The sequence below is a fragment of the Podarcis vaucheri genome (assembly GCF_965113315.1).
Source record: "Podarcis vaucheri genome assembly, chromosome: 12".
NCBI lineage: Eukaryota > Metazoa > Chordata > Lepidosauria > Squamata > Lacertidae > Podarcis > Podarcis vaucheri.
In genome coordinates this window covers 58,240,823-58,265,748 of record NC_138750.1, presented here as the reverse complement: position 1 = coordinate 58,265,748, position 24,926 = coordinate 58,240,823, and the positions used below count along the sequence as shown (strand labels likewise).

General features: G+C 45.0%; 1 protein-coding gene across 27 annotated transcripts in view; it reads left to right on the top strand.

Annotated features, from left to right (window-relative positions):
* The window catches only part of OBSCN (obscurin, cytoskeletal calmodulin and titin-interacting RhoGEF), a 286,978-nt gene that overhangs the window by 175,207 nt on the left and 86,845 nt on the right, over window positions 1–24,926 (top strand). For all 27 annotated transcript variants that reach the window (XM_082192063.1, XM_082192069.1, XM_082192064.1 and 24 more), the window contains 14 exons: window positions 1,664–1,742; window positions 2,529–2,653; window positions 4,197–4,394; window positions 6,320–6,352; window positions 6,528–6,626; window positions 8,440–8,661; window positions 10,408–10,474; window positions 10,623–10,652; window positions 11,396–11,433; window positions 13,377–13,499; window positions 13,976–14,115; window positions 21,918–22,118; window positions 23,033–23,115; window positions 23,494–23,667. In XM_082192063.1, coding sequence (XP_082048189.1) covers window positions 1,664–1,742; window positions 2,529–2,653; window positions 4,197–4,394; window positions 6,320–6,352; window positions 6,528–6,626; window positions 8,440–8,661; window positions 10,408–10,474; window positions 10,623–10,652; window positions 11,396–11,433; window positions 13,377–13,499; window positions 13,976–14,115; window positions 21,918–22,118; window positions 23,033–23,115; window positions 23,494–23,667 — 1,612 coding nt within the window. The remainder of the gene's footprint in view (window positions 1–1,663; window positions 1,743–2,528; window positions 2,654–4,196; window positions 4,395–6,319; window positions 6,353–6,527; window positions 6,627–8,439; window positions 8,662–10,407; window positions 10,475–10,622; window positions 10,653–11,395; window positions 11,434–13,376; window positions 13,500–13,975; window positions 14,116–21,917; window positions 22,119–23,032; window positions 23,116–23,493; window positions 23,668–24,926) is intronic.

Below are 24,926 nucleotides of genomic sequence, written 5' to 3'. Positions count from 1 at the left end.
ATCTGCTTCCCTGCTTGCAAGCCATTAGCTGTCTGCGCACCACCCCTTCCTCAATATCGCTGGAAAACATGATATCCATTGCACGAAAGAACTTCATAGTGTCCTTTAGGATATCATTGTGCGTTGCCATCAGGGGTCGAACCCAGTCTCGCGCCCCCCTCTCAAGATGCCCAATTACGAAAGCAACTCACGATTCCTCATCAGGGAACTCATCAAACTGCACATTAAGGGCATATTGCATCTCTGTCCTAAAGGCATGGTAATCCTTGGGGTCCCCCCCAAACTTCTGCACCAATCCTGGTACCTTTCTGGGGAACTGAGTGGTTCTCCCCTTTTTGTCTGCATCCTGAGCCCTTCTCTCCTCGAGCCTCGCCGTCTGCAGCGCAAGTTGGACCTCCAGAGCTTGATACCTTTCTTCCAAGCTTGGACCAGCTCCAACCCCTGCCTCTCCGGTTCCGGCTGGGTTGCTCATGATGCTTTCTCCTGCACAGGCAGCGTACAGAGACTGTCAGACTGCTATCAGGGGATGATTAGCTGCTTGTGCTTAAAATTGTGCCCCCTCAGAGTTTGTGCGGCTCCACAAACCTCTGTGTGTGACAGAGCTCCTCAGACATGTCTGCTCTAGTCACTAGTAGAGTCTGACAGTGGCTGCCTGCGGAAACGTTTCCAGTAAAGAAGTTCCTTAACGGAAACGCGTCTCCTGGACTCACGACGTGGCAGCTTCCGGCGAAGAATGGGTCTCCCTACAGTTGCTTCTGACACCTCCCCGCTATTTTCGCTGGACGTGTCTCTCACCCCTTTCTCTCCCCCGCTGTTTCCTGCCTGGGCTGCTGCGTCTCTCTCAGCATTACTGAGATCCTCCTCCAGAGACCCCTCGCTCCCCCTGCTGGTCCCTGCTTTGGCTGCTGACTTTCTCCCAGTCTCTGGGAGCCCTACCAACTCCCTTTCCTCTGATGTCAGTTCCCTGACATATCCCTAGTTTGCTATGCATTCAGAGCACTCCACGCACCACAAAATTCCTGTGTGAGAGGCATGAACAGGCTCCTGGTATGCAGATCATTGTAAACAACAAGTACAGTGGTACCTCGGGTTAAGTACTTAATTCATTCCGGAGGTACGTTCTTAACCTGAAGCACCACTTTAGCTAATGGGGCCTCCTGCTGCTGCCGCACTGCTGCTGCACGATTTCTGTTCTCATCCTGAAGCAAAGTTCTTAACCTGAGGTAATATTTCTGGGTTAATGGAGTCTGTAACCTGAAGTGTATGTAACCCGAGGTACCACTGTACTGGGAAGCCGCAGTCAATCACAGTTTTCCAGCTTAAATATAATCAGCAACCCCTCCCCACATAAAATGTTATGATAGAGTCACAAAATCATAGAATTGTAAAGTTGGAAGGGGCCATAGAATCAGAATTGAAGGGACCCCAGTGTTCAACATATGGTTGCATACACGCCCTGATTCCTACATGCAACTGTCTTTCAGTGAAGGATTTTAAAAACTTGTGGATGGCAAACATTTTCTCCCTGTGCTCTTGTGAGCCTCCCTAGAAGTTGGATCCTTACCCCTGTCTGCAATGTGTTGGAACAGTCTGAAAGGTCTTTTGAACAACACCTTCTGGGGCTCTCAGTAATGTTTGGATTTTTTTCTTTTCCATTCACTAGTGACCAGTACAGACTATGATACAGCAGCAGATGCAACGGAAACTTCATCCTACTACAGCGCCAAAGGGTATCTCTCCAGGTAAGCACTACCTTAACACTGGAAAACGTTACACTGTCATCACAATGTTGTTGTTGTTTAGTCGTGTCCAACTCTGCGTGACCCCATGGACCAGAGCACACCAGGCACTCAGGGCTGATTTCCTTAAGAATCGATCGGTTTGATCTTCTTGCAGTCCATGGGACTCTCAAGAGTCTCCTCCAGCACCATAATTCAAAAGCATCCATTCTTCGGCGATCAGCCTTCTTTATGGTCCAGCTCTCACTTCCATACATCACTCCTGGGAAAACCATAGCTTGAACTATACGGACCTTTGTTGGCAAGGTGATGTCTCTGCATTTTAAGATGCTGTCTAGGTTTGTCATTGTTTTTCTCCCAAGAAGCAGGCGTCTTTTAATTTCGTGACTGCTGTCACCATCTGCAGTGATCATGGAGCCCAAGAAAGTAAAATCTCTCACTGCCTCCATCTCTTCCCCTTCTATTTGCCAGGAGGTGGTGGGCCCAGTGGCCATGATGTCATCACAGTATTAGTATATAAAACCAATATTGGTATATAAAAGAGTTGGAAGGGGCCACGGGGGTTATTTAGTCCAACCCACGGCAATGCAGGAATCTTTTGCCTGATGTGGGGCTTGAACCCACAACACTGAGATTAAGAATTTAATGCTCTACTTACTGAGCTACCCAGCAGCTCATTGTGGCCACAGGAACCTTCTGTGTTGGCCGCAGCTCATGGTAAGCTGTCTTTTCACCAGAGCTTTGGGTTATATGTAAAACATTTCATTTATTCCTCCCTGCCTGAACCAGCCGTGAACAAGAAGGAGTGGAATCTATGACTGAAGAGGAGCAGCTGCCACAGATTCTAGATGAACTTCACGACATCCATGTAGCTCCAGGAGCAGCTTTGGCCAAATTCCATCTGAAGGTGAAAGGTAACCAAAACTCCCCACCTCTGCTGTGTGTCAACTTTTGGCAGAACCTGCTTACTTTTTCATAAAACGTATCTACAATTTAGGATTATTATTATACTTATTACCCACCCTTCACCAGCAGGTTGCAGTACATTTCTTCAGTATGTTCCTATTCTAAAGATGAATTTTTGACCCAGTGGGTGTCATCTAGCTACATAGATGCTCTAGTGCAAGGATTTCCGCTTACACAACTAAATTTCTCCTTCCCATGCCTCCTGTGTCCTCCCCAAATCTGCTCTGGAGAGTTGGGGGGGGGCTCAGATCAGAAGGTGATTGGGGAGGCCCGACAAAAGAACCGTGGCAAAAGAAATTGATGGACTATGTGGAATTGGCAAAAGTAAAGGTAAAGGGACCCCTGACCATTAGGTCCAGTCGTGGCCGACTCTGGGGTTGTGGCGCTCATCTCGCTTTATTGGCCGAGGGAGCCGGCGTACAGCTTCCGGGTCATGTGGCCAGCATGACTAAGCCGCTTCTGGTGAACCAGAGCAGTGCCCGGAAATGCCATTTACCTTCCCACCACAGTGGTACCTATTTATCTACTTGCACTTTGACGTGCTTTTGAACTGCTAGGTTGGCAGGAGCAGGGACTAAGCAACGGGAGCTCACCCCGTCGCGGGGATTCTGACGCACAAACTACATGGCAAGGACAATCGTGGCTTTAAAGAGGAACGGGAACCTTTTACAAAGTGTTTAAACAAACAACAAAATGAGCTGGACTCCTTGGCAGGTTTTGAATAAACATGCACAATTTATTCGTTAACATAACAGATGGAAAAAATAGAATTTTTTACAACATGCAGAGAACAATGTATGTAAATAAATCAGAAAGAGGAACTGGGGGAAGTCATAGGGGGGAGAGGGGTATGTGGGAGTGGGAGGGGAAAATGGGGGGGGGAATACAATTGTTGAAATAATTTGTTGTGTGAAAATAACCAATAAAAACTTTTTTTTTAAAGGAGGGGCTTGGGGAGGGGGAGCTATTTTGCTTAACCTTACATTGAGCAAATCTGTTTAGCTGAATAGCGCCTATTGTTGCTACTCTTTCCTTGGAGGGGTACATGTGTGTTCAAAAGAGCTAAGCATGGGGGCTAGGAAATTAAACCAATCTCTTCTCACTTTTCTTTTTGATATACAGTGGTGTCCCGCAAGACGAATGCCTCACAAGACGGAAAACTCGCTAGACGAAAGAGTTTTCCTTTTTGGAGGTGCTTCGCAAAACGAATCTCCTATGGGCTTGCTTCGCAAGACGACAATGTCTTACGAGTTCCTGCTGGTTCCCCCCCTTCCCCCTTTTTCTAAGCCGCTAAGCTGCTTATCAGCTGATCCGATAAGCAGATAAGCCGCTAAAAGCCTCTAAAAGCCACTAATAGCGCTAATCCTTCAATGGGCTTGCTTTGCAAGACGAAAAAAACCGCTAGACGAAGAGAATCACAGAACGGATTCTTTTCGTCTTGCGAGGCACCACTGTACCTTATCTATTCCTACCTTTCTTTATTCTGCATAGGTTACCCACAGCCTCGCCTCTACTGGTTCAAAGATGGTCAGCCGCTGCATGGATCAGACCGACTCTTGAAGACAGACAAGAGGGAGTTTCATGCCCTTGAAATTCTCAACGTTACAAAGCAGGACGCTGGTCAATATTCTGTATTTATTAGGAACTCGGCTGGTTCAGCATATTCAGCGGCCAGGTTGCTTGTCAAAGGTTAGCCGTGTGATGCTGAAATGGTGGCTTATGTTGTGCCCAGAAGTGTGTGTGAGGCCTACCGCTCTCAACAAGAATAACGAAAGCATGGTATATTGCTTATCCAGTACCAAGCAGCCTGCAAAACAAAATTTAAAATTAAAACAAGGGATACCTAACTAGGAAAACAATTTCTCTGGCTCCTGGGCACATTGATAAATGTTAGTAGGAGGTGCACCAAATAGCTAGTTTTATTTTTGAACTAGAAATTAGCAAAATGGTATGGTAGTAGTTTGTCTCCCACAACCCACTCACATTATTTTTTGCTAATATTCTCCTTCTTAAATGCCATGGTTTCACTTTGTAGCCATATCTTCTTCCTACCTGCAGGTGAAACTTGAAAAATTAGAATATCGTGGAAAAGTTCATTTATTTCAGTAATTCAACTTACAAGGTGAAACTAATATATGAGATAGACTCATGACATGCAAAGATAGATATGTCAAACCTTTATTTGTTGTGATTATTATGGCATACAGCTGATGAAAACCCCAAATTAACAATCATAGAAAATTAGCATATTAAATGAAATCAGCAAAACAAGGATTGCAAATAGAGCAGTATTGGACCTCTGAGAAGCAGAAGCATGCATATGTACTCAGTACTTGGTTTGGGCCCCTTTTGCATCAATTACTGCCTCAGTGCAGCGTGGCATGGATGCTATCAGCCTGTGGCACTGCTGAGGTGTTATGGAAGACCAGGATGCTTCAATATCAGCCTTCAGCTCTTCTGCATTGCTTGGTCTCATGTCTCTCATCTTTCTCTTGGCAATGCCCCATAGATTCTCTATGGGGTTCAGGTCAGGCGAGTTTGCTGGCCAATCAAGCACGATATTATAATTTTTCAAGTTTCACCTGTAATTTAGTCAAGGGTGAGCCATCTAATCATGGAACAAGTCTCTATGGCCCACTGGATTTGGCTGTGTGTTGATGTCATGAAGATGAATGAAGACCCTAGCAGGCAAAGGCAATGAAAATGAATTAAGTAGACATTTTCTCAAGGCACGCATTTAAAAAAATCAGTGGATAAAGGAAGTCTTTTTGATATGAAATGGCCACCCTCCCAAAAAATGTGAATAGCTTCAACTCTACTCTAATTTTAATTTTTGTTTGGTAAAAAGTGGATCCACAATTTTCCTACAAGGGGATCCCCCCCCCCCGAAGCTAAAATTTCCACATTTTATTGGACTCCCTCTCTTTGGGTTTTGTAGGTAATGCAAATCTTTGTGTCCTATTGCTTTGAACCCTTATCGGTAACTGGGACCATTTAAAGAATCTGACCACCTATGAAGTGCTTTGAATTTGTAGCAAAATGGACTCACGGATCTCTTTCTAAAGAAGAGAACAGCCCTACCATCCAAGAATTCAAAAGTTGGCCATGCCAACTTTAGAGCAGATGGACACAACCCATCAAATCTTTGGTGGGTTTGCTGGATGTCTAATGTGGTGCCAAAAAAAGAAATGAGCATCTTTGTTAGACACGTTGATCACTTCCAGGCTAGGGTTGCCATATTTCAAAAGGGAAATTAAACAATGTTGGTTATTTAACGAGCATTCATCCTGATTTGGTTGTGAAGAAGTTGGGTGATGTTGTGTCCAAACAAGTGTTGACCCCACACTTTCCAGTGCATTTTCCTGCCACTCTCCTGATCACAAAAAGGCCAATATTTTGCAGAAGCAGGCTTCTTGCACAAGACCTCTCAGCCAGCTATAATTGTGCAGCCTGAATTTGCTGGTATGTGATCGAATCCCACTTAAAATTAGCAACAGTATGAAAGCCCTTTTGGTGGAAATTGAGGCCTAGCACTTGCTATACCATTTTGGACGGCAGGTGTGGACTCACGTGATCTATCACCTGATGATGCTGCTGTTCTTTCAATTTTGCAGGGCCTGGCGAGGAAGAAGAGAAACCCAGAAGAGGTGAGACAAGAAACAAGAGGAATTGGTGGGAACAAAGGTCTTGGCTGCCCTGGCGCTGAGGCTGCCCTTTCAAAGCTGTGAACTCTAGAGCAGCCCCAGCTCTGTGGAACTTAGTCCTACCTGACTATTGCCCCGTCACATTTTTATGTTTCTCTCTGAACAACTTAATTTTCAGATGTTCATGAGCAGCTGGTGCCGCCAAGGTTCCTGGAACGATATACCAACAAAAAAGTGAGGGAAGGTGCTAGCATTACCCTTTCAGTGAAAGTTGAAGGTAAATTACCCGTATTTTTCGCTCTATAACACGCACCCGACCATAACACACACTTAGTTTTTAGAGGAGGAAAACAAGAAAAAATATATATTCTAAACGAAACAGTGGATGTATGATTTTTGTGGTTCATGCTGTGGCCACAGACATGTGGTCTGTCGGTGAGTTTGGGGTAGACCAATGCAAAAATCCTGAGGATCCATGTGGATCCATGCTTTGTAACCACGTTTTTGCACCACCCAGGCAACAGTGGGTGCGTGATTTTTTTGGTGCAAGCTGTAGCCATGGACATGCTATGTGATCTGATGGTGAATTTGGGGTGACCCTGTGCAAAAATCCTGAGGATCCATGTGGATCTGTGCTTTGTAACCAGGCTCTCTGTCCCTCTCTCCTCCCCACTCAGCGGCTCTTCTCCCGCTTTGTTGTTTCAAAGAGAGCCATGGAGGAGGGAAGGAAAGGGAACCATGGATCCTCTGCTCACGACTGCAGCAGATCCCCCCGCCATCTGTAGGCATTCGCTCCATAACACGCACAGACATTTCCCCTTACTTTCTAGGAGGAAAAAAGTGAGTGTTATGGAGCAAGAAATACGGTAACTTAGAGGCATTCTCTCTACTCCAACTACCCTACTCCATGATTGAATTTGCCTATCCAGGGGAGACAAAGGTTGTAGTGGAATCAATGCATGCTTTGCTTTCCAGCATGCACAAAGAGAGGTCCTTGCCCCAAGGATCCTGCCTCTAAAGTTTGACACTGGTAAAAGGAAGGGAGGGAAAGGGGCAATGTTTTAGCAAGGGATTAATATGAGTAGTTTCATTTTAATGAATTAAGACTGTGCAAGAGCTGGACCATAATGAAGGCTGATCACCAAAGAATGGATGCTTTTGAATTATGGTGCTGGAGGAGACTCTTGAGAGTCCCATGGACTGCAAGAAGATCAAACCTATCCATTCAGAAGGAAATCAGCCCTGAGTGCTCACTGGAAGGACAGATCCTGAAGCTGAGGCTCCAAGACTTTGGCCACCTCAGGAGAAGAGAAGACTCCCTGGAAAAGACCCTGATGTTGGGAAAGATGGAGGGCACAAGGAGAAGGGGACGACAGAGGACGAGATGGTTGGACAGTGTTCTCGAAGCTACCAGCATGAGTTTGACTAAACTGCGGGAGGCAGTGGAAGACAGAAGTGCCTGGCATTCTCTGGTCCATGGGGTCACGAAGAGTCAGACACGACTAAACGACTAAACAACAACAACAAAACTGTGCAGCATTTTCCCCCCATGTATTTTTAGGCTGTGAACCACCCTAAGGTCTATGGATGAAGGGTGGTGTACAAATTTAATAAATAATAATAATAATTTGTTGAAATATTTATAGACCACCCTTTCATAAGAATACAGTGCATAAAATTACAATAAGATAAAGAAAGAAAAATCAGTAACAGCATCAGCCAAAACATGAATAGAAACTGGCTGGTAAAAAGGATTTCATATTGCAAAGGTTTGTTTGAATAACACCGTTTTTAGGATATGTCTAAAAATGCAGATTGTATGGGGGTGGCATGGCTCATTAGCATGCCAGAGGCTTGTTCAGGGTCGGAATTAACAAGTCTAATCACTTTACCAACTAAGAACAGCCATGCAACTGTCAATCTGACCATCTTTTCTCTGTCCTGGCCAGGTGAGGTTTCCAGAATTGTGGATGAAGACTGGGGTGCTAAGCAAAGACTTTACGCAAATGGCGGGACTTGGGAAGGGAGGTTATCTGGGAGACCAGAAGAAATGATGCGCTAACAGCACCCTCATTTCCCCCCCTTTGTAGGATGTCCACCACCCTCAGTGACTTGGCTGAAGGAAGAGTACCATGGAGAAGACATCCTTTGGATCAAGCCGGACACCCCAGGCTATAAACTTGCCAGCTCCAACATGCACCATAGTCTCATCCTGCTGGATGTGAAGAAGGAGTTCAGCGGAAACTACACCTGCATTGCGTCCAATCAAGCTGGGCAGTCTATCTGTAGCTCCTCCTTAGAAGTTCTGGATGGTAAGCGCTTCACCAACTTCTCTATTTCCATATTTATATGTGCTGGCTGTTTCATTAAAATTGGCTTCACGCTAGTCATAATCTCTGGGTTTCTGTGTGGTCACCAGTGGCCATGGAAATACAACTTATGTGTACAGAGCATGTACACTACCCGTCACCCCACAGATAAAAACAATAGTGCTTTCCCCAACTTGTGAAAAAGTCACAGGCTCTTGGAAGAAGGATAAAATCTTATGCAAATGAGCTTCTACTGAGGTTTCGAGTTCTCCCTTGCCAGAAGCTGAACTTGATATCACAGCAGCCCAGAGTCCAGAGCTCTGTGCTTAGTTTATCTGCAAGTTCTATGCATGTTCATGAGAAGGAAAGTGTCCATTAAACTTTAATTAGTTTAATGTGAAGTAAACGCCCAGTACGCTTCCAACGCCATAAATCTTATCTCAGCAGAGAATTTCGTGCAGCGGTTGAAGAAGGCAGGAGAGTCAGTACCTTTCAATGAAGAATCCTGGAGCAAGCACTTTGGAACTCAGGAGAAAAACTTTATTTACAAAAGAAAAACCCTGGCGATAAAGCACACATGCTTTTATCTCCGGCATAAAGAAAACTTTACTCTAAACTTAACTCATATTAGCAAACACGCCCATGGCCACAAACTGAGTCTGTGAGTCAGGTCAAGGGGGAGGGGGAGAGAGAGAGAGAAAACACAAGGGTGAACTGACTATACAAACTAACTCACATTCCTGGATGCTTAATGACTTCCAGCTGCTGAGTGATTAGAGCGACTTGTTACCGCTTAACCCTTTAGTACCAACAGAAAGGTTAAGGAGTAAGGCCTACGCACATCTGGAGTGGAATCCCTAAGACGGTTGGCTGGCGCTTTGTATACCTCCTTCCAGCAACTTCTGCAGCCAAGCTGGTGTCAAATGTATTGCTCTACTTTCCTTTGGACCACATCAGCCAGGCTGAGTCTTGTCGTCTGGGTGGCTCAGGACCTGCAGACACACTGGCCAGACTTGAGCACCTGGAAAGTCACTGCAGTGCTGCTAATGCAGTGCGTCGACTTCATCCCTGGAGGCTCTCTCCATTGTCTCTTGAGACAGATGCCAACAAGAAGAAGTCAGTTCTGGTCCTGCTGGGGACACTGAACACAAAAGGCCTGGAAATAGGGAAGCAATACAGGCCACCCCAATCCCCAATGGGACGCGGGTGGCACTGTGGTCTAAACCACAGAGCCTAGGGCTGGCTGATCAGAAGGTTGGCGGTTTGAATCCCTGCGACAGGGTGAGCTCCCGTTGCTCAGTCCCTGCTCCTGCCAACCTAGCAGTTCGAAAGCACCTCAAAGTGCAAGTAGATAAATAGGTACCACTCTGGCAGGAAGGTAAATGGTGTTTCCATGCGCTGCTCTGGTTTGCCAGAAGTGGCTTGGTCATGCTGGCCACATGATCTGGAAGCTGTCTGGACAAACGCTGGCTCCCTCGGCTTATAGAGTGAGATGAGCGCCACAACCCCAGAGTCGTCCGCAATTGGACCTAACAGTCAGGCGTACCTTTACCTTACAGGGCACCCCGTCATTATAAGGGAAAATTGCTTTCAATTAAAATGGTGACATCTAACTTGAGCCAAGGCAGGGTAGTTGAATTCCAACATCTCCCTCACCCATAACCCCAACAAAGCTTGGGAAGGATGAAAAATATTCCCCAGCCTGAGACACGCCTGCTGATAGGTTTGCTGTCATTCATTCCCTTGCAGTGAAAGAGGCCGAGGTTCTGACACAGGAACGTGTGATGGTGACAGAGGCCATCATGACATCACTTGGGTAAGTGGGAGGATGTGTGGCTGGAGGTTAGGATGCTGCACAGAGAGACTAGAAAAAAAACTGAACGCGTCTTAAGATTTTCAGACTGGAAACTCACTGGAGATCCTCTTCTCCTCACCTCCTTCTTCCCTTTTTGTTTTTGTCGCAGGTATGAAGAAAAGGAAAGGAAAGAACATGGGTAATGTCTGAAATTTCTTGTTAACACATAGTGATATTGGCGATGTTTAAAACTTTGTGTTATTCAGTTACCGAATTCTAATTTTGGTATCCTTTAAAATGCATTTCCCTCTGTCAAGATGGTGTGGCAGAACCCACACCTTGCAACTCCCTGCCTATTGAACTCACTGCACTCTTTTTGGCCCCTGCTAAAAACATTTTTCTTCAGGGAAACCTCCCCAGAAATATAGAGTATTGGTTTGCATTTTAATCTGTTTTCAGTTGATCACTGGCTTTATTATTTTCCTGAATGTTTTAAGCAGATTTTTAAAAACCGTTTTCACTGATAATTTTATTGTTTTCTTCTTTTTGCAAACCACTCTGAGGGATTTTGTTTTTTTGGGGGGGAGGGCAATCATGTGGTATATATGTTTTATGATTTTTTTAATTTTACCACGGCTTGGGACCAGTGTAGTTGAAATTGCCTGGCCTCTGTATGCCTCCTCGACCACTTCAATCTATGGAACTTGTAGTCTTAAAAGTATTATATGACATTTGCTCCATTTATGTGAGGAGTTGAACTTTTAGTGTGGCTGCACTTATATTAATATTAGGCAGGCACCCTGATTCTAGCCTTTCAAGCAGCCGTTAAACACTTTTTTCTTTTTTCTTTTATTTCTTTTTTATTATTTTCTTTCTTTTTTATTATTATTAAGCGCTTTATAAATTCTCATATATTTATACCTTCCCTTTTCTCTTCCTTAGAGTTGGGGTTTCTGTACATCCTCCTGAAGGCAGAAAAGGTATGAAAAGTTTCGCCTGTGCTTTAACTTCAGAATTTTACTAATGTAGATCACAGTATGCTGTTCCATATAATGTTCTCTAATATGAATTACATAGTTTACAGCTGTAGTCTTTGATTTCTTCATCAAATAAATGTTTTTTCACTGAATAAATGGAAAAGAGAGAAGAGGCTGGTTTAAAGCTTTTGGGTTGCCAGGTTCATGCAGATCACGTTCAAATTAAATTCATTGCTTTAAATCAGGGGCCAGCAAACTTTTTCAGCAGGGGGCTGGTCCACTGCCCCTCAGACCTTGTGGGGGGCCGGACTATATTTTGAAAAATAAATAAATAAATGAACAAATTCCTATGCCCCACAAATAACCCAGAGATGCATTTTAAATAAAAGGACACATTCTACTCATGTAAAAACATGCTGATTCCCAGACCGTCCGCGGGCCGGATTTAGAAGGCGATTGGGCCAGATCCGACCCCCGGGCCTTAGTTTGCCTACCCATGTGTCAGGGAACTGACATCGAAGCGAGAGGCGAAGGGGAGGCTCCCAGATGATGCTGGCGAAGGACCCAGCAGCAAGGGGAGAGACAGCTCAGTAGAGGGGGAAGCCAATCAGCGCAACACCGGGGATAAAGAGAGGCAGACGGGGGAATTGGAGAGAGGGCTCCAGGACTCTTCACTGGACATGAGTGAGGAGAGCCCAGGTCCTCCACTACCCACGCCCTCCCTGCGCAGAAGACTTCCGCGCAGTGAGAGGAGGAGGAGACTGGGTGTCAAACAACTTTTATGTTGGAAGAGGTTCAAGAAACGCCCACTGACGGATTCTGCCAGTGACTGAGGCAGCCACCATGAGAAGGGGCTCCGCAGTCAGAAAGTTTTACAAGGCAAATTAACTGAGAAAGGCACCAGTTTACGCACGAGTAACTCATACCCACTACACCATGCTTTAAATCTGCAACTAGCTACCTTCCCCTTCAACCAGGAATTGTATCTGTCAGGCAAGGCATCATGTCAGTTGTACTGGTGACACTTAGGGTAACAGATACTAAACTACTAAATGTGTACGCATCATGTCAACCATGCGAGGGTGTTCATGCCTTTCAAATAGGGATTCTCATTTCAAAATACCGCCCTGCAGGACTCCACCCTTTCTGATTCCTGCTTGCAAGTATTTTGAAGTGATTGCTTTGATTTATGCACCTGTGCACCATTCATACCTCTTGCAAGGCTTGTACATCTTGTATCCTGGCATCTATACTGAAGTACAGATGTCTTAGGAAAAATACGCCATAAAAGGTGGGAAGGATGGTAAAAATGTTTTCACACTGGGAGTGGCCGCTGAGACCATATAACACCGGTCTTGAAAGACCAACACTGGCTCCCAGTACATTTCCGAGCACAATTCAAAGTGTTGGTGCTGACCTTTAAAGCCCTAAACGGCCTCAGTCCAGTATACCTGAAGGAGCATCTCCACCTCCATCGTTCTGCCCGGACACTGAGCTCCAGCGCCGAGGGCCTTCTGGCGGTTCCCTTACTGCGAGAAGCCAAGTTACAGGGAACCAGGCAGAGGGCCTTCTCGGTAGTGCCTAAGCCAATACCACTCATCACCTGTAACCTGTAATAAGTTGTGGCCTTATTTAGCCCATTAACCTTAATAACTGTGTCATGTGTCTTTATTTCGGGGGGGGGGGCAGGAACTCGCCACACATTTATGTCAATCATGAATTGTGTCTGTGTTTGTTTCCCTCCTTTATAGAGTCTCTGGCATTCATTGGTAGGGTTCCCAGAAGTGAAAATCCAGAAAAGGTTATTGAGCTTATTTTTGGAGGGTGGGTGGGTGTTAAAGTTGTTGAGCCCTAGTTATAGCAGACACTACTGATTGAGATGGGTATAAACAGCTTCCTATGTTCTTATGACTTTATGGCTTAAGTACCTCACTCTTCTTTGACAGGAGAACTTATGGAAGGTGAAGCTGGTCGGAGCCACATTTCACTTGCTGAGGTTGGGACTGAGGAATTCCTCCAGAAACTGACATCGCAGATCACAGAAATGGTATCTGCAAAGATTAGTCAAGGTAACAGCTTGTCTGAGCATGTTGACAGTCAGTTTTCAGTCTGAGACAGAAGCATACATGCCAGACTAGCTCATGTTTATTGGTCCCTATCAAAGGCGTCCCACTGGACCTTTTTCAGACACTTTCCTACGCAAATTTCAAAATGCTAGTGTGGAAATCTCAGAATTGGCATTTAGGAAAGAGGAGGTTGGGACTAGTCACAACAGTAATTAACAGTCACATCCAACATCAGCCAAGTATTCAGACTGGAAGATTTAGACTAGTCTTTATGTTGCTGTTTCTGGATTTGATTTCACTGTGGCTAGTTTGGGGTTTTTAATTGATTTAAAGGCATTTGATTGCTTTATAGTGCATGTTCCCTTGAGGACTTCGGAAGTAGGGTATAAATTAAATGAATGAACAGAAGCACGCTTTTTCACAAAACAAAGCAATTATTTGCTAGGAGTGTATTTTAATTGTTCATGTTTCCACTTCAGCCACACTTCAAGTACCTGGAGCCGACAGTGACGATGAATCAAAAACGCCATCTCCATCCCCACGACACGGCAGGTCCAGGCCTTCCTCAACTGCTCAGGAGTCTTCCTCTGAATCAGATGAGGGGGATGCAAGGGGAGAGGTATACTATTTGCATAAGTGAACTGGATGCATGCCTGTTACGGAAACAAACTTGACACAAAGACATCAGATTTAGAAAAGAATTATTATTAAATATATTATCAAAACCACGCAGATTACTACTAGACTGAAAAAATGGGAAAACCATGGGGGGGGGGACTTTAAATTCACCATGTGCTATCTGATAAAAGAACTTCATGAAACTGACTTTCAACATGTGATGAACATGTCCCCAAAGTAGAACACACACACACAAAATTACCTATGAGGAACCAAAAGTAAATAAATGCTAAGACACGCAATTAATAAGAAACTTGAAGTAACCTGAAGTAATCTGTTTTGGCATTTTAACATCCCAAATGACGTGACAACATCAGCTGTAATGTTAATAGCGGAATACTGGGAAATGAGTTAATACCAAGAAAAATGAATGGCAATTTAAAGTTGTGCGGGTACCTTGCACTAGCCAAAATGACAGAATTAATAAGAAATGCTCAGGCCGAAGGTAAACAAGTACCATTCCACAAACAATGTTTGGTTGTGCTTCGATTAACTTCATAGACATCATGGAGAAACGGATTAAATAAATGAAAACAGATTATCTGTAACTTAAAAGAGTGTCAAAGCCACAAAGAGATGGAAGTCACTAGCAGGGATTCAGACTTGTTTCACAGAACAGAAAGAAAGTTGCTGTGGGAGGAAAAAGGGACAAACACTTTGTTATCGGGGTTCACATATCCTGTTAAAAGGGAAAATTATTTCATGTGAGAAGCCTGTCAGGAAATGCTGTTCCTAAAATTCCCATTGAGGGGGGGAATGCTTTGATATTTACCTGTGAAAAGAATTTGGCATGTTAAGATTTGGAACCTGGAAAGCTCTTGACTTTTGATGGGCTAGTTTTTTTTGTTTTGTTTTGTGTGGGGTTTTTTTAAGCCTTTTGTCTTACGTAGCCCCTGGAGCAAAGAAACATTTAGGGTGATTTCCCTCAATGGTTCCAAGTTTTTGCATTTGGATAAATTTCTCTCTGCAGTTCTCGAAGAAACCTCCTCTCCCCCCTTACAGTTCCCCCCTTCCTCTCTCTCTCTTCTTTAGCTGATCTAGCCTCTGTGCATGTGCAGAGTTCATGTCTCAGGAAACGTTTTATACTATTGAAAATGTTGCATCCTTTGGCTAAATTAACATTTGAATAAGGGAAGGGAAGGGTAAGGAGTAGATTTTGAAAATAGGGTTTGATTTTAAACAAAAAAAGAGAAACTCAGCAATTTAAGTATTCACCAAAACTAGCAATTTCAGCCCAAGCAAAAGAGACTGCTTCCTTTATGTACAGGAAAGGGCTAATATCCCTCTGGCCATTCGCGGAACAATCAACCGCTCTCTTATTTATGAGTAAAAATGGCCAGAGTTAGAATTCATAGGATTTTTATTTTTTTTTAACATTCTCAGTCATTTCAGCCTTACCATTTGCAGACAAATTTTACTGCCCTTTATTTACAGGATGGATGGTCAAGGCGCCTATGTATTCGTATGTGCTGAAACTTTGAGTTGACTTTGAAGTCTGATTTTTAAATAGTAGACAAAATGATAAACACTGTAATCACCCAAATGCTTGATGTTACCAGTTGTGCTTCAAAACATCATGGCTTCATCTCACACCTTTTAAAACTAAAGAGCAAAGCTAGGTTGAATTTCAACTCCATCACCACACCAGAATTTAAGAATTACCCTCCAATGCTTGCAGACACATGGCCTTCCACACAGCCACAAACTGGGAGAGTTGAAAGGGACCCTGGGGTCATCTAGTCCAACCCTCCAAAATATAGGGTTCACAACAAGATCTCACAGCAAGATTTGTACTACCAAAGAGACATACACATTTAAGTACAGATTTACAGCTGGGAAAGGAAACATCTATGCTCATATCATGTACTAAGGAAGAGGAAAATAAAAGTACATAACTTTACACAGAACCCTTTTTGCAGATCTTGAGATAGTTTGTGTGAGTTTGAAATGGTATTTAAGGAAGACCGAAGTGAACAGTTAAAGCAGCCCTAGATTTGATTTTTTTTTTTTAGGGGATACACAAATGTTGCCCCCTTCCCTCTTTGCAGTTTCCTTTAAAGGAAGCTTACTCAGGAGTAAATTTACCTGGCACAGAAGTAAGAAGGGAGAAAACAACTGAAAGAGGCAGAGTGAAACAAGGGGGAGGGGGGCATTTTCTAACAAAAGAGGCCATGAAGTCTTATAGAGACTGATATCAGGAGCCTTACAATAACTATTCTGTCCAACCAAATCAAAGTTAAAACTGGACTCACATATTTTCTTAGAAGGAACATCATGCTTTCATAGGCATATGCTTAATGAAATACATACACTGCATTTTAGCTTGAGAGAGCAATTGGCTCAACTAGGCTTCTGCAGCAGAAACATTAGGTTACTTACAAACTCAAAAGTTACAACAAAACATCATTTACCATTAGACTTAAAATTACCCTCCTCACTTAAAACTAGAAGAAAGAGGTGGGGTAATCCTCATTTCAGAACACAAGTAGCAAGTATACAGGATTTCACCACTTGGGAGGGAAACTCTCTTTTAGAGCCTCTCTCAAATAACAAACATTTGCACACTCCATTCTCCATTTTGTTTTGTTTAAGATCGATAAGGCGCAGCATGGCTTCCTTAGATTTAAAATTTTGAAGCAAGCTTGCAGTTTAAACTATGCACACTTAAGAAAGGCAGTCTGCCAGAGACAGAAGGAACAGACAACACACATAACAGACAACATGTAAACATACATATTCTCATATATGTATTAACAGACAACACACATAACAGACAACATGTAAACATATATATTCTCATCCTTTAGTTGGTTATTGCAAGGAGTTGGGCCACTACCTTTGGCTTCATTAAGTGAAATTAGTAGGCAGGTCCCACATGGTTTTATGAGCCTCCTTGCCTCTTCAAACACACCACCAGTTAATCAAACTGGTAGGGCTCACAACGCTTGGTTGACTGGGTACCCCTTTATAGATGCATGCGTTGCTGTTGTTGCTTTTTTTTGCTTTTCCCTTTTTTTTGGGGGGGTGTCTGGGATAGAGAAGGGGGAAAGAGAGGGGTGGATTAGGATTGGTATGTCTAGGGGTTTGGTATGCTTAGTACAGGGACGTATAGTAAAGAGGAGAAGGGGCTTCTAGTTGCCTGGCAACTTCCTTAGTGGGTTTTAGAGAGCTCTAGCTATCCGGTTCCTTGCGTTCCCTTTCCTATTTCCTTATTTCCTATTTCCTTATTTCCTTATTTCCTTATTTCCTTATTTCCTATAACCTGGGGTCTCTTTCCACTCTGCCGGTCCTGCCCAATTCCTCATGGGCTATCCCTCCTGGCAACCTCCTACCTATCGTCACATCTCAGGAAAAGGGGCCCTACTGGACGCCCGCGCCATGCAGTGCCAGATCGGGTGGTCCCTGGATAGAATTTCGAACTGAAAATCCCCCTTGCTTTTGGAAGCGGGCTCACGCACGATACACGTGTTACGTGGCACCGACCAGTGCGGCTGGGATTGGTGATAGTAAAGCCAGACCCCTTCCTGCCCCCTCGGTAAGGGCGCTCGGGAAGTTCGGAAAGAGAGCTCCAACCCCTTGCTTTCAACTGGGATGCCCGTTGCGGGGAGTCGGCTATCTTTCAAGTCGGGTCTCTCCGTCTTACTTTCGGGCTCCCAATTGGTGCGGCTGGCTGGAGATTTAAAGGAAAAGAGATAGGGCTCAGAACCCCCCTTTCGGGTTGAGCAGCGGTCCACAGTCTCTCTCACTAACCGGACCAAGAGAAAGGCAAGAAGGAGCGATAGAGAGGAGGGCAGAGAATTCAGTTGCCAGGAGATTCCACCCCCTTCCCACCAGTGCACTGGATTTTCCTTTTTCCTTATACTCACGCGTCTTCTATGATGATCCCGGGATCGATGAATAAGCCGGCTGGATCCCTCGTTTGCTCCCCGGCTGAACTCCTAGGGCTTTTGATTACCGCCCAGAAGATGGCTGGGGGTCCAAAAGGATCTTCCCAGGCAAAATGGCCCGGAGCCGGCTGAAGATTTCGGGGCCCCCAGTCAGCAGCTTGGGAGAACCGCAAGCCCCACGTTGGGCGCCAACTGTTACGGAAAAATCTGGGTGCGGGGTTACTCTGCCACCCAGCTCATCGGACTAAGTCCGTGGGTCCCTGCGGAAGAAAATGAGCTCAGCCAGACGCAGGAGCAAACTGCAGAAGATCCAAGTTTATTGCGCAATAGGTTCAAGGCGAGATTGAACCGCGAGAAAGGGGTGACATGAACTTTTGAAATTTCCCTCCATATCCCAGAATACAGTGTGTGAAACGTCATGAATACATTATGGGAAGGTTGGGTTTCACAAGTTACATCATGAATATAATTTACACGTCATGAATACATTATGAAAAGGTGGGGTTACATTAATTAACATTTCGGATGAGGGAGGGGGAACATGCGGAGCGGGAAATATACATAGATACACATGTATTGAGTACCGGTGGTGGCAAGACAATGGGTCAGAGGTATGCATCGTCTGCCACTTAATATTGCCTAGAGGAAAGGTTTGACAAAACGATCTGGGTGGATTAAGAAGTTCCTGCCTACGTGACCTGCCGCTTTGGGGAAGGAAAGGTTTGGCAGAGTGATTTTGACAGGATTACTTGAGAGATTATGGAGGACAGGGGAGGGGTGATGGAGTCCTAGAGAAATTGAGCAAATATATTGTAGTGAAGAAGACATTGCCCCCCCCCGTTCCGTATCAATGCCCAAGGAAGAGTGATTCAGCACAGAACATTCCATGAGTTCCCCAGAATATAAAAAGGCAACTACAGCATTGTATCTCAAACTAGCATTGCAATTGGTGTTGGGCCCAGAGAGCTGAGACCCTTTGACTGCTCCACAGGAATAATATAATGGGTCAACCAAATGTGGTGTAGTGGTTAAGAGCGGTAGACTCGTAATCTGGGGAACCGGGTTCGCGTCTCCGCTCCTCCACATGCAGCTGCTGGGTGACCTTGGGCCAGTCACACTTCTCTGAAGTCTCTCAGCCCCGCTCACCTCACAGAGTGTTTGTTGTGGGGGAGGAAGGGAAAGGAGATTGTTAACCGCTTTGAGACTCCTTTCGCTATTGATAAAGCGGGATGTCAAATCCAAACTCTTCTTCCTCTTCTTCTTCTTCCCCACTAATCCCAAATGAAGCCAGTTTGCCTTACAGGTGTACATTCCTAGTACAGACTTTCTACCACCTGTTCATAAAAGTGTGTTCTTCATTCCTTGAGGTAATTTGGAAGACTGATTTTGGGCTTGAGAAACTGATTGGATGGAGTACGTTTGAGATGAAAATTGATTCACAATAGAAAGAGCTCCCTATCATAAGATAGTAACTCTAGTGTAAAATTTTAGGTGATGTTGATCTGGGGCTGGAAGATAGATACCATTTTGACTAGAAGTAGGCAGCCTATGGACATTCAGACCACTATTGCTTTTGGTAACCCTCTCGCACTGCCATGTATTTCATTCCAGTAAAAGCAAATTTGGGATTAGCCAAATTACCATCTAGTGGAAGGGTTTGTATTAAATGTTCCTACTTATTTTTTACAGCATCTAGCGCTGCACATTGCTGCAACAAGCAGAAACATTGATGTGGTCCACAAAGACCACCAGTAATTTTCAAAATAAAAAAATTCCTTCCAGTAGCACCTTAAAGACCAACTAAGTTAGTTCTTGGTATGAGCTTTCGTGTGCATGCACACTTCTTCAGATACACTGAAACAGAAGTTGCCAGATCTTTCTATATAGTGAGAAGGTGGGGAGGGGTGTTACTCAGAAGGGTGGTGGAAATGGGAGATAGGCAGATAGCTGAGAGAGCCTGTTGACGACTCTTAACGACTGTAATAGGTCTTACAGGAAAAGGCAAGGGGTGAGAAGGTGAGAAATGGTTTAGTCATGTATAGTGAGATAAGAATCCAATGTCTTTGTTCAGCCCAGGTCTTTTCATGGTTTTAAGTTTGGTAATGAGTTGTAATTCAGCAGCTTCTCTTTCCAGTCTATTTCTGAAATTCCTTTGTAGTAAAACAGCTACTTTGAGATCTTGTATAGAATGTCCTGGGAGATTGAAGTGTTCTCCTACTGGTTTCTCTGTTTTGTGATTCTTGATGTCAGATTTATGTCCGTTTATTCTTTGGCGTAAGGTTTGGCCTGTTTGTCCAATATAGAGAGCTGAAGGACACTGTTGGCATTTGATGGCATACACAATGTTAGACGATGAGCAATTAAATAGTCCCGAGATGGTATGTGTGATGTTGTTGGGGCCAGTAATGGTGTTGTCCGGGTGTATGTGGCAGCAAAGTTGGCATCTGGGTTTATTGCAGGCTCTGGTGCCAGTGTCTGTGTTAAGTCTGGTTGTAGTATTATTGTGGGTTAGGAGTTGTTTAAGATTGGGTGGCTGTCTGTAGGCAATGAAAGGTCTTCCTCCCAGAGCTTGAGAAAGAGAACTGTCATTGTCCAGGAGAGGTTGTAGATCTCTGATGATGCGTTGTACTGTTTTAACTTGGGAGCTGTATGTGATGACTAGAGGTGTTCTGTTATTTTCTTTTTTGGGTCTGTCTTGCAGCAAGTTCTCTCTGGGTATCAGTCTGGCTCTGTTGATCTGTTGTCTAACTTCATCTGCTGGGTATTTTAGTTCTGAGAAGGTTTGCTGTAGATCTCTTAGGTGAGAGTCTCTGTCTGTAGAATTGGAACAGATGCGGCTGTAACGTAGTGCCTGGCTATATACAATGGACTGTTTGGTATGTTTGGGATGGTAGCTAGAGGCATGTAGATATGTTTGTCGGTCAGTTGGTTTGCGGTATAAGGTGGTGTCTATGCGCCCATCCTGTATTTTTATAGTAGTGTCCAAAAAATGTATTTCTTGCATAGATTGATTCATTGTAAGGTTGATTGTGGGGTGAAAATCATTAAATTTCTGGTGAAAGGTGTCCAGGGTCTGTTGACCATGTGTCCAGATGATAAAAATATCGTCAATGTATCGCAGTCGTTATCTTTGCAATGTATCGCAGTCGTTAGTTGCAATGTATCGCAACTATTACAGTCGTTAAGAGTCGTCAACAGGCTCTCTCAGCTATCTGCCTATCTCCCATTTCCACCACCCTTCTGAGTAACACCCCTCCCCACCTTCTCACTATATAGAAGGATCTGGCAACTTCTGTTTCAGTGTATCTGAAGAAGTGTGCATGCACACGAAAGCTCATACCAAGAACTAACTTAGTTGGTCTTTAAGGTGCTACTGGAAGGAATTTTTTTATTTTGACTATGGCAGACCAACACGACTACCTATCTACTACTGGAACCAGTAATTTTCAGTTGAGGGAAAAGGTTGGGAACCACTAATCTAGCCAATCCTTGCCTGGGTGGGATTTAATCAATTGCTGAGTCCAGTAGACCAAACTGAGGCTCTCTGTAATTCTAGATGCAGCTAGAAGCAGTTGGTTGTGGCAGTCAGTCTCTCTAACGTCACATCAATACTGCACATTGATAGCACATGGCTTCTCCCCAAAAATCCTGGCACCTGTAGTTTGTAAAAGGTGCTGAGAACTGTAGCCCTGTGGAGGGCAAACTATAGTTCCCAGGACTTTTTGGCGGGGGGAGCGGGAGCCATGTAGTTTAAATGTATGGTGTGGATGTGATCTGAATATCAAGTAGGCTTTCTGCAAATTGGTGTCCTTTTCCTATAAAAATATATACTGAAATATATACTGTCTTCCTACAGATTTTTGACATCTACATGGTTACAGCAGACTACCTGCCCATGGGTGCTGATCGTGAAACCATCAGCCTGAAGGAAGGACAATACGTGGAAGTCCTGGATTCGGCTCATCCTCTGAAATGGCTAGTGAGGACTAAGCCCACCAAGTCCAACCCATCCAGGCAAGGTTGGGTTTCTCCTGCCTATCTGGATAAGAGGTTAAAGGTGAGAAGCATCCATGTTTGGGTTCTCCAACATCAGATTCCTTTTGCTTGAGATTTCCTCAGGGACATGCAGACAAAGGATCTAGGAGTCTTGGTTGACCACAAACTTGACATGAGCCAACAGTGTGACGCGGCAGCTAAAAAGGCCAATGCTATTCTGGGCCTCATCAATAGGAGTATAGCATCTAGATCAAGGGAAGTAATAGTGCCACTGTATTCTGCTCTGGTCAGACCACACCTGGAGTACTGTGTCCAGTTCTGGGCACCACAGTTCAAGAAGGACACTGACAAACTGGAACGTGTCCAGAGGAGGGCAACCAAAATGGTCAAAGGCCTGGAAATGATGCCTTATGCGGAACGGCTAAGGGAGCTGGGCATGTTTAGCCTGGAGAAGAGGAGGTTAAGGGGTGATATGATAGCCATGTTCAAATATATAAAAGGATGTCACATAGAGGAGGGAGAAAGGTTGTTTTCTGCTGCTCCAGAAAATGGACACGGAGCAATGGATCCAAACTACAAGAAAGAAGATTCCACCTAAACATTAGGAAGAACTTCCTGACAGTAAGAGCTGTTCGACAGTGGAATCTGCTGCCAAGGAGTGTGGTGGAGTCTCCTACTTTGGAGGTCTTTAAGCAGAGGCTTGACAACCATATGTCAGGAGTGCTCTGATGGTGTTTCCTGCTTGCCAGGGGGTTGGACTCGATGGCCCTTGTGGTCTCTACCAACTCTATGATTCTATGATTCTATGATTCTAAGCCAAAGTTGTGTAAACAATTTATCTGACTGTATTGTACATCACCCCAACCTCTTTGAGAAGGAAGGGTGATATGGTGTTGGACTATCGGAGGAAGAGAGGAGAACTAGTAGATGCAGAAATGACCAGATCTTAAATTTTATTCCCTTTATTATTTTTAGCTGTCTGCTGAGTGGGGCATTCCAGAGGTTCCAGAGTTCCATGGAGAATCAGTTTCAGAGGATGAATATAAAAAGAAGCTGAGGTGGGTACTTCACGAAGCTCCTTCCTGTAAGAGAGGTCCAATTCCATTTGTCCCTACGGGTGGGGCTGTTATCCATGAACTCTCCACTTTTATTCTGAATTAAAAACCAGTCTTGGAGCCATTCCAGAGGGCTGTGTCCAACTAAGTTCTAATACCCATTGAAATGAATGGACCTAAACCAGTCATGCCCATTAATTTCAATGGGTCTACTCTGGCTAGTGCTGGATACAACCCAGATTGTGCTCTCAATCCAGACTGGGGCACCACACCAGTTTCCTGCCAACTCTCCTTCCCAGATGTTAGTTATAGTAGAAGGCACCATTTTATGGGCTGGAACTGGAGCTACTAATGTATTGACCTATTTTCTCTTTCCACCAGCCTCATTATTCAAGACTTGCTGAACACTGAGGAGGAGTTTGTCAAGGACCTAGAGTTCCTCCAGACACACCACATTCAGTTCACCGAGACCTGCCCTGTCGTCCCTGTGGCTCTTTCCAGTCAGAAGCTCATCATCTTCAGGAACATCACCGACATTACCCACTTCCATTCCATGTACGTATAACTGGGGGAACGGCATGGTCAGTGAGATAGAGGCCCAGCTAGCAGTGAAGGTCTGAACTGAGAGGCCTTTTTCTAGAGGACCAGCCACTTTGGGAGGAGGCAATTTGGAGACTCAGGGAAATGCTACATATGATTTTTAAAAAACCAAATCAGTACAGTGATGGGAGTCTTTCCTGTGAAACCCTCCAGCTTCCTTCTCTGTTTTTATTGCTCTGTGAAGACTTGGCTTTTTAAGGCAGGCTTCTGGTGGAGGCTGACTAGACTATGGGTTCTTCCACACTTCTGCTTGTCCAGCTGCCTCCCCCCAGGAAAACTCGCTTTTTACTGCTGAATTGGAGCAAACGTCAATTGGGTTTTCTATGGGTTGATGTTTGCTCTGATTCAGAGGTGAAGAGTGGTAAAGAGTGCATTTTCTCTGGGGCAAGCAGCTGGACCAACAGAAAACCACTCGGGGTCCAAGCTTTCCAGCCAAGCAAAGTGTTTTATCCATCGCTATGTTGGAGGGGAGTGAAAGAAACTTTTGTGTGTGATGGCCTGGGATTCGGACTCAGAGGCTGAACCTGAGGGATCCCAGCCTGCACAGGAGTCCCCGCCTCCAGAACCAGCTGAGCCGGGGCTGGGGCATGAGCCTGAAGGGTCCTCACCTGTGCTGGATCCTCAGGTGCAGGCACCAGATGAATCCGCTCTGGCTCCTGAGGTGATGGAGGGCCCATTGCCTGCAGGAGCTCCACTCTCAGCCCCGTCAGGGGAAGCTGAGGTTGCCTCTGGGTCCGGTAACCCTCCAGCCTCTCCTGAGCTGCAGAGGCTCAGGGCAGAGAGGTGGAGGGAAGTAAGTTCCCGCAGGAGGAGGGCTCGCCTCCAGGCCAGGAGAGGCGAGTCACCCGTGGACCGGGGCTGCCCTGTGCCTCGGGGCAGATAAAAGCCAGCCAGCCCCAGTCCCAGGTTGCGGGAGCAACATTGTTGGTAGCCTGTTCCTGCCTGCACCCTGTCCTGCTCGTCTGCCAGAGTTCCTGACCTCACCCGAATCCCTGCCTTGGACCCCGCTACAGCTTTGACGGACAGCCTCCATACTGCACCCTCGACCTCGGACTGGACTCAGACCTCGCCGCACGGTTAACCCTTGGAACCAGCACATTGTGGCTCAGTGCAGTTGTGCTCAAGCGGTGGTGCCAACTTGAATAAAATATGGGGGGGGCAAGTAAGCCCCACCCTGTATAATTGATCACATGACACGGTGCACACACACCATT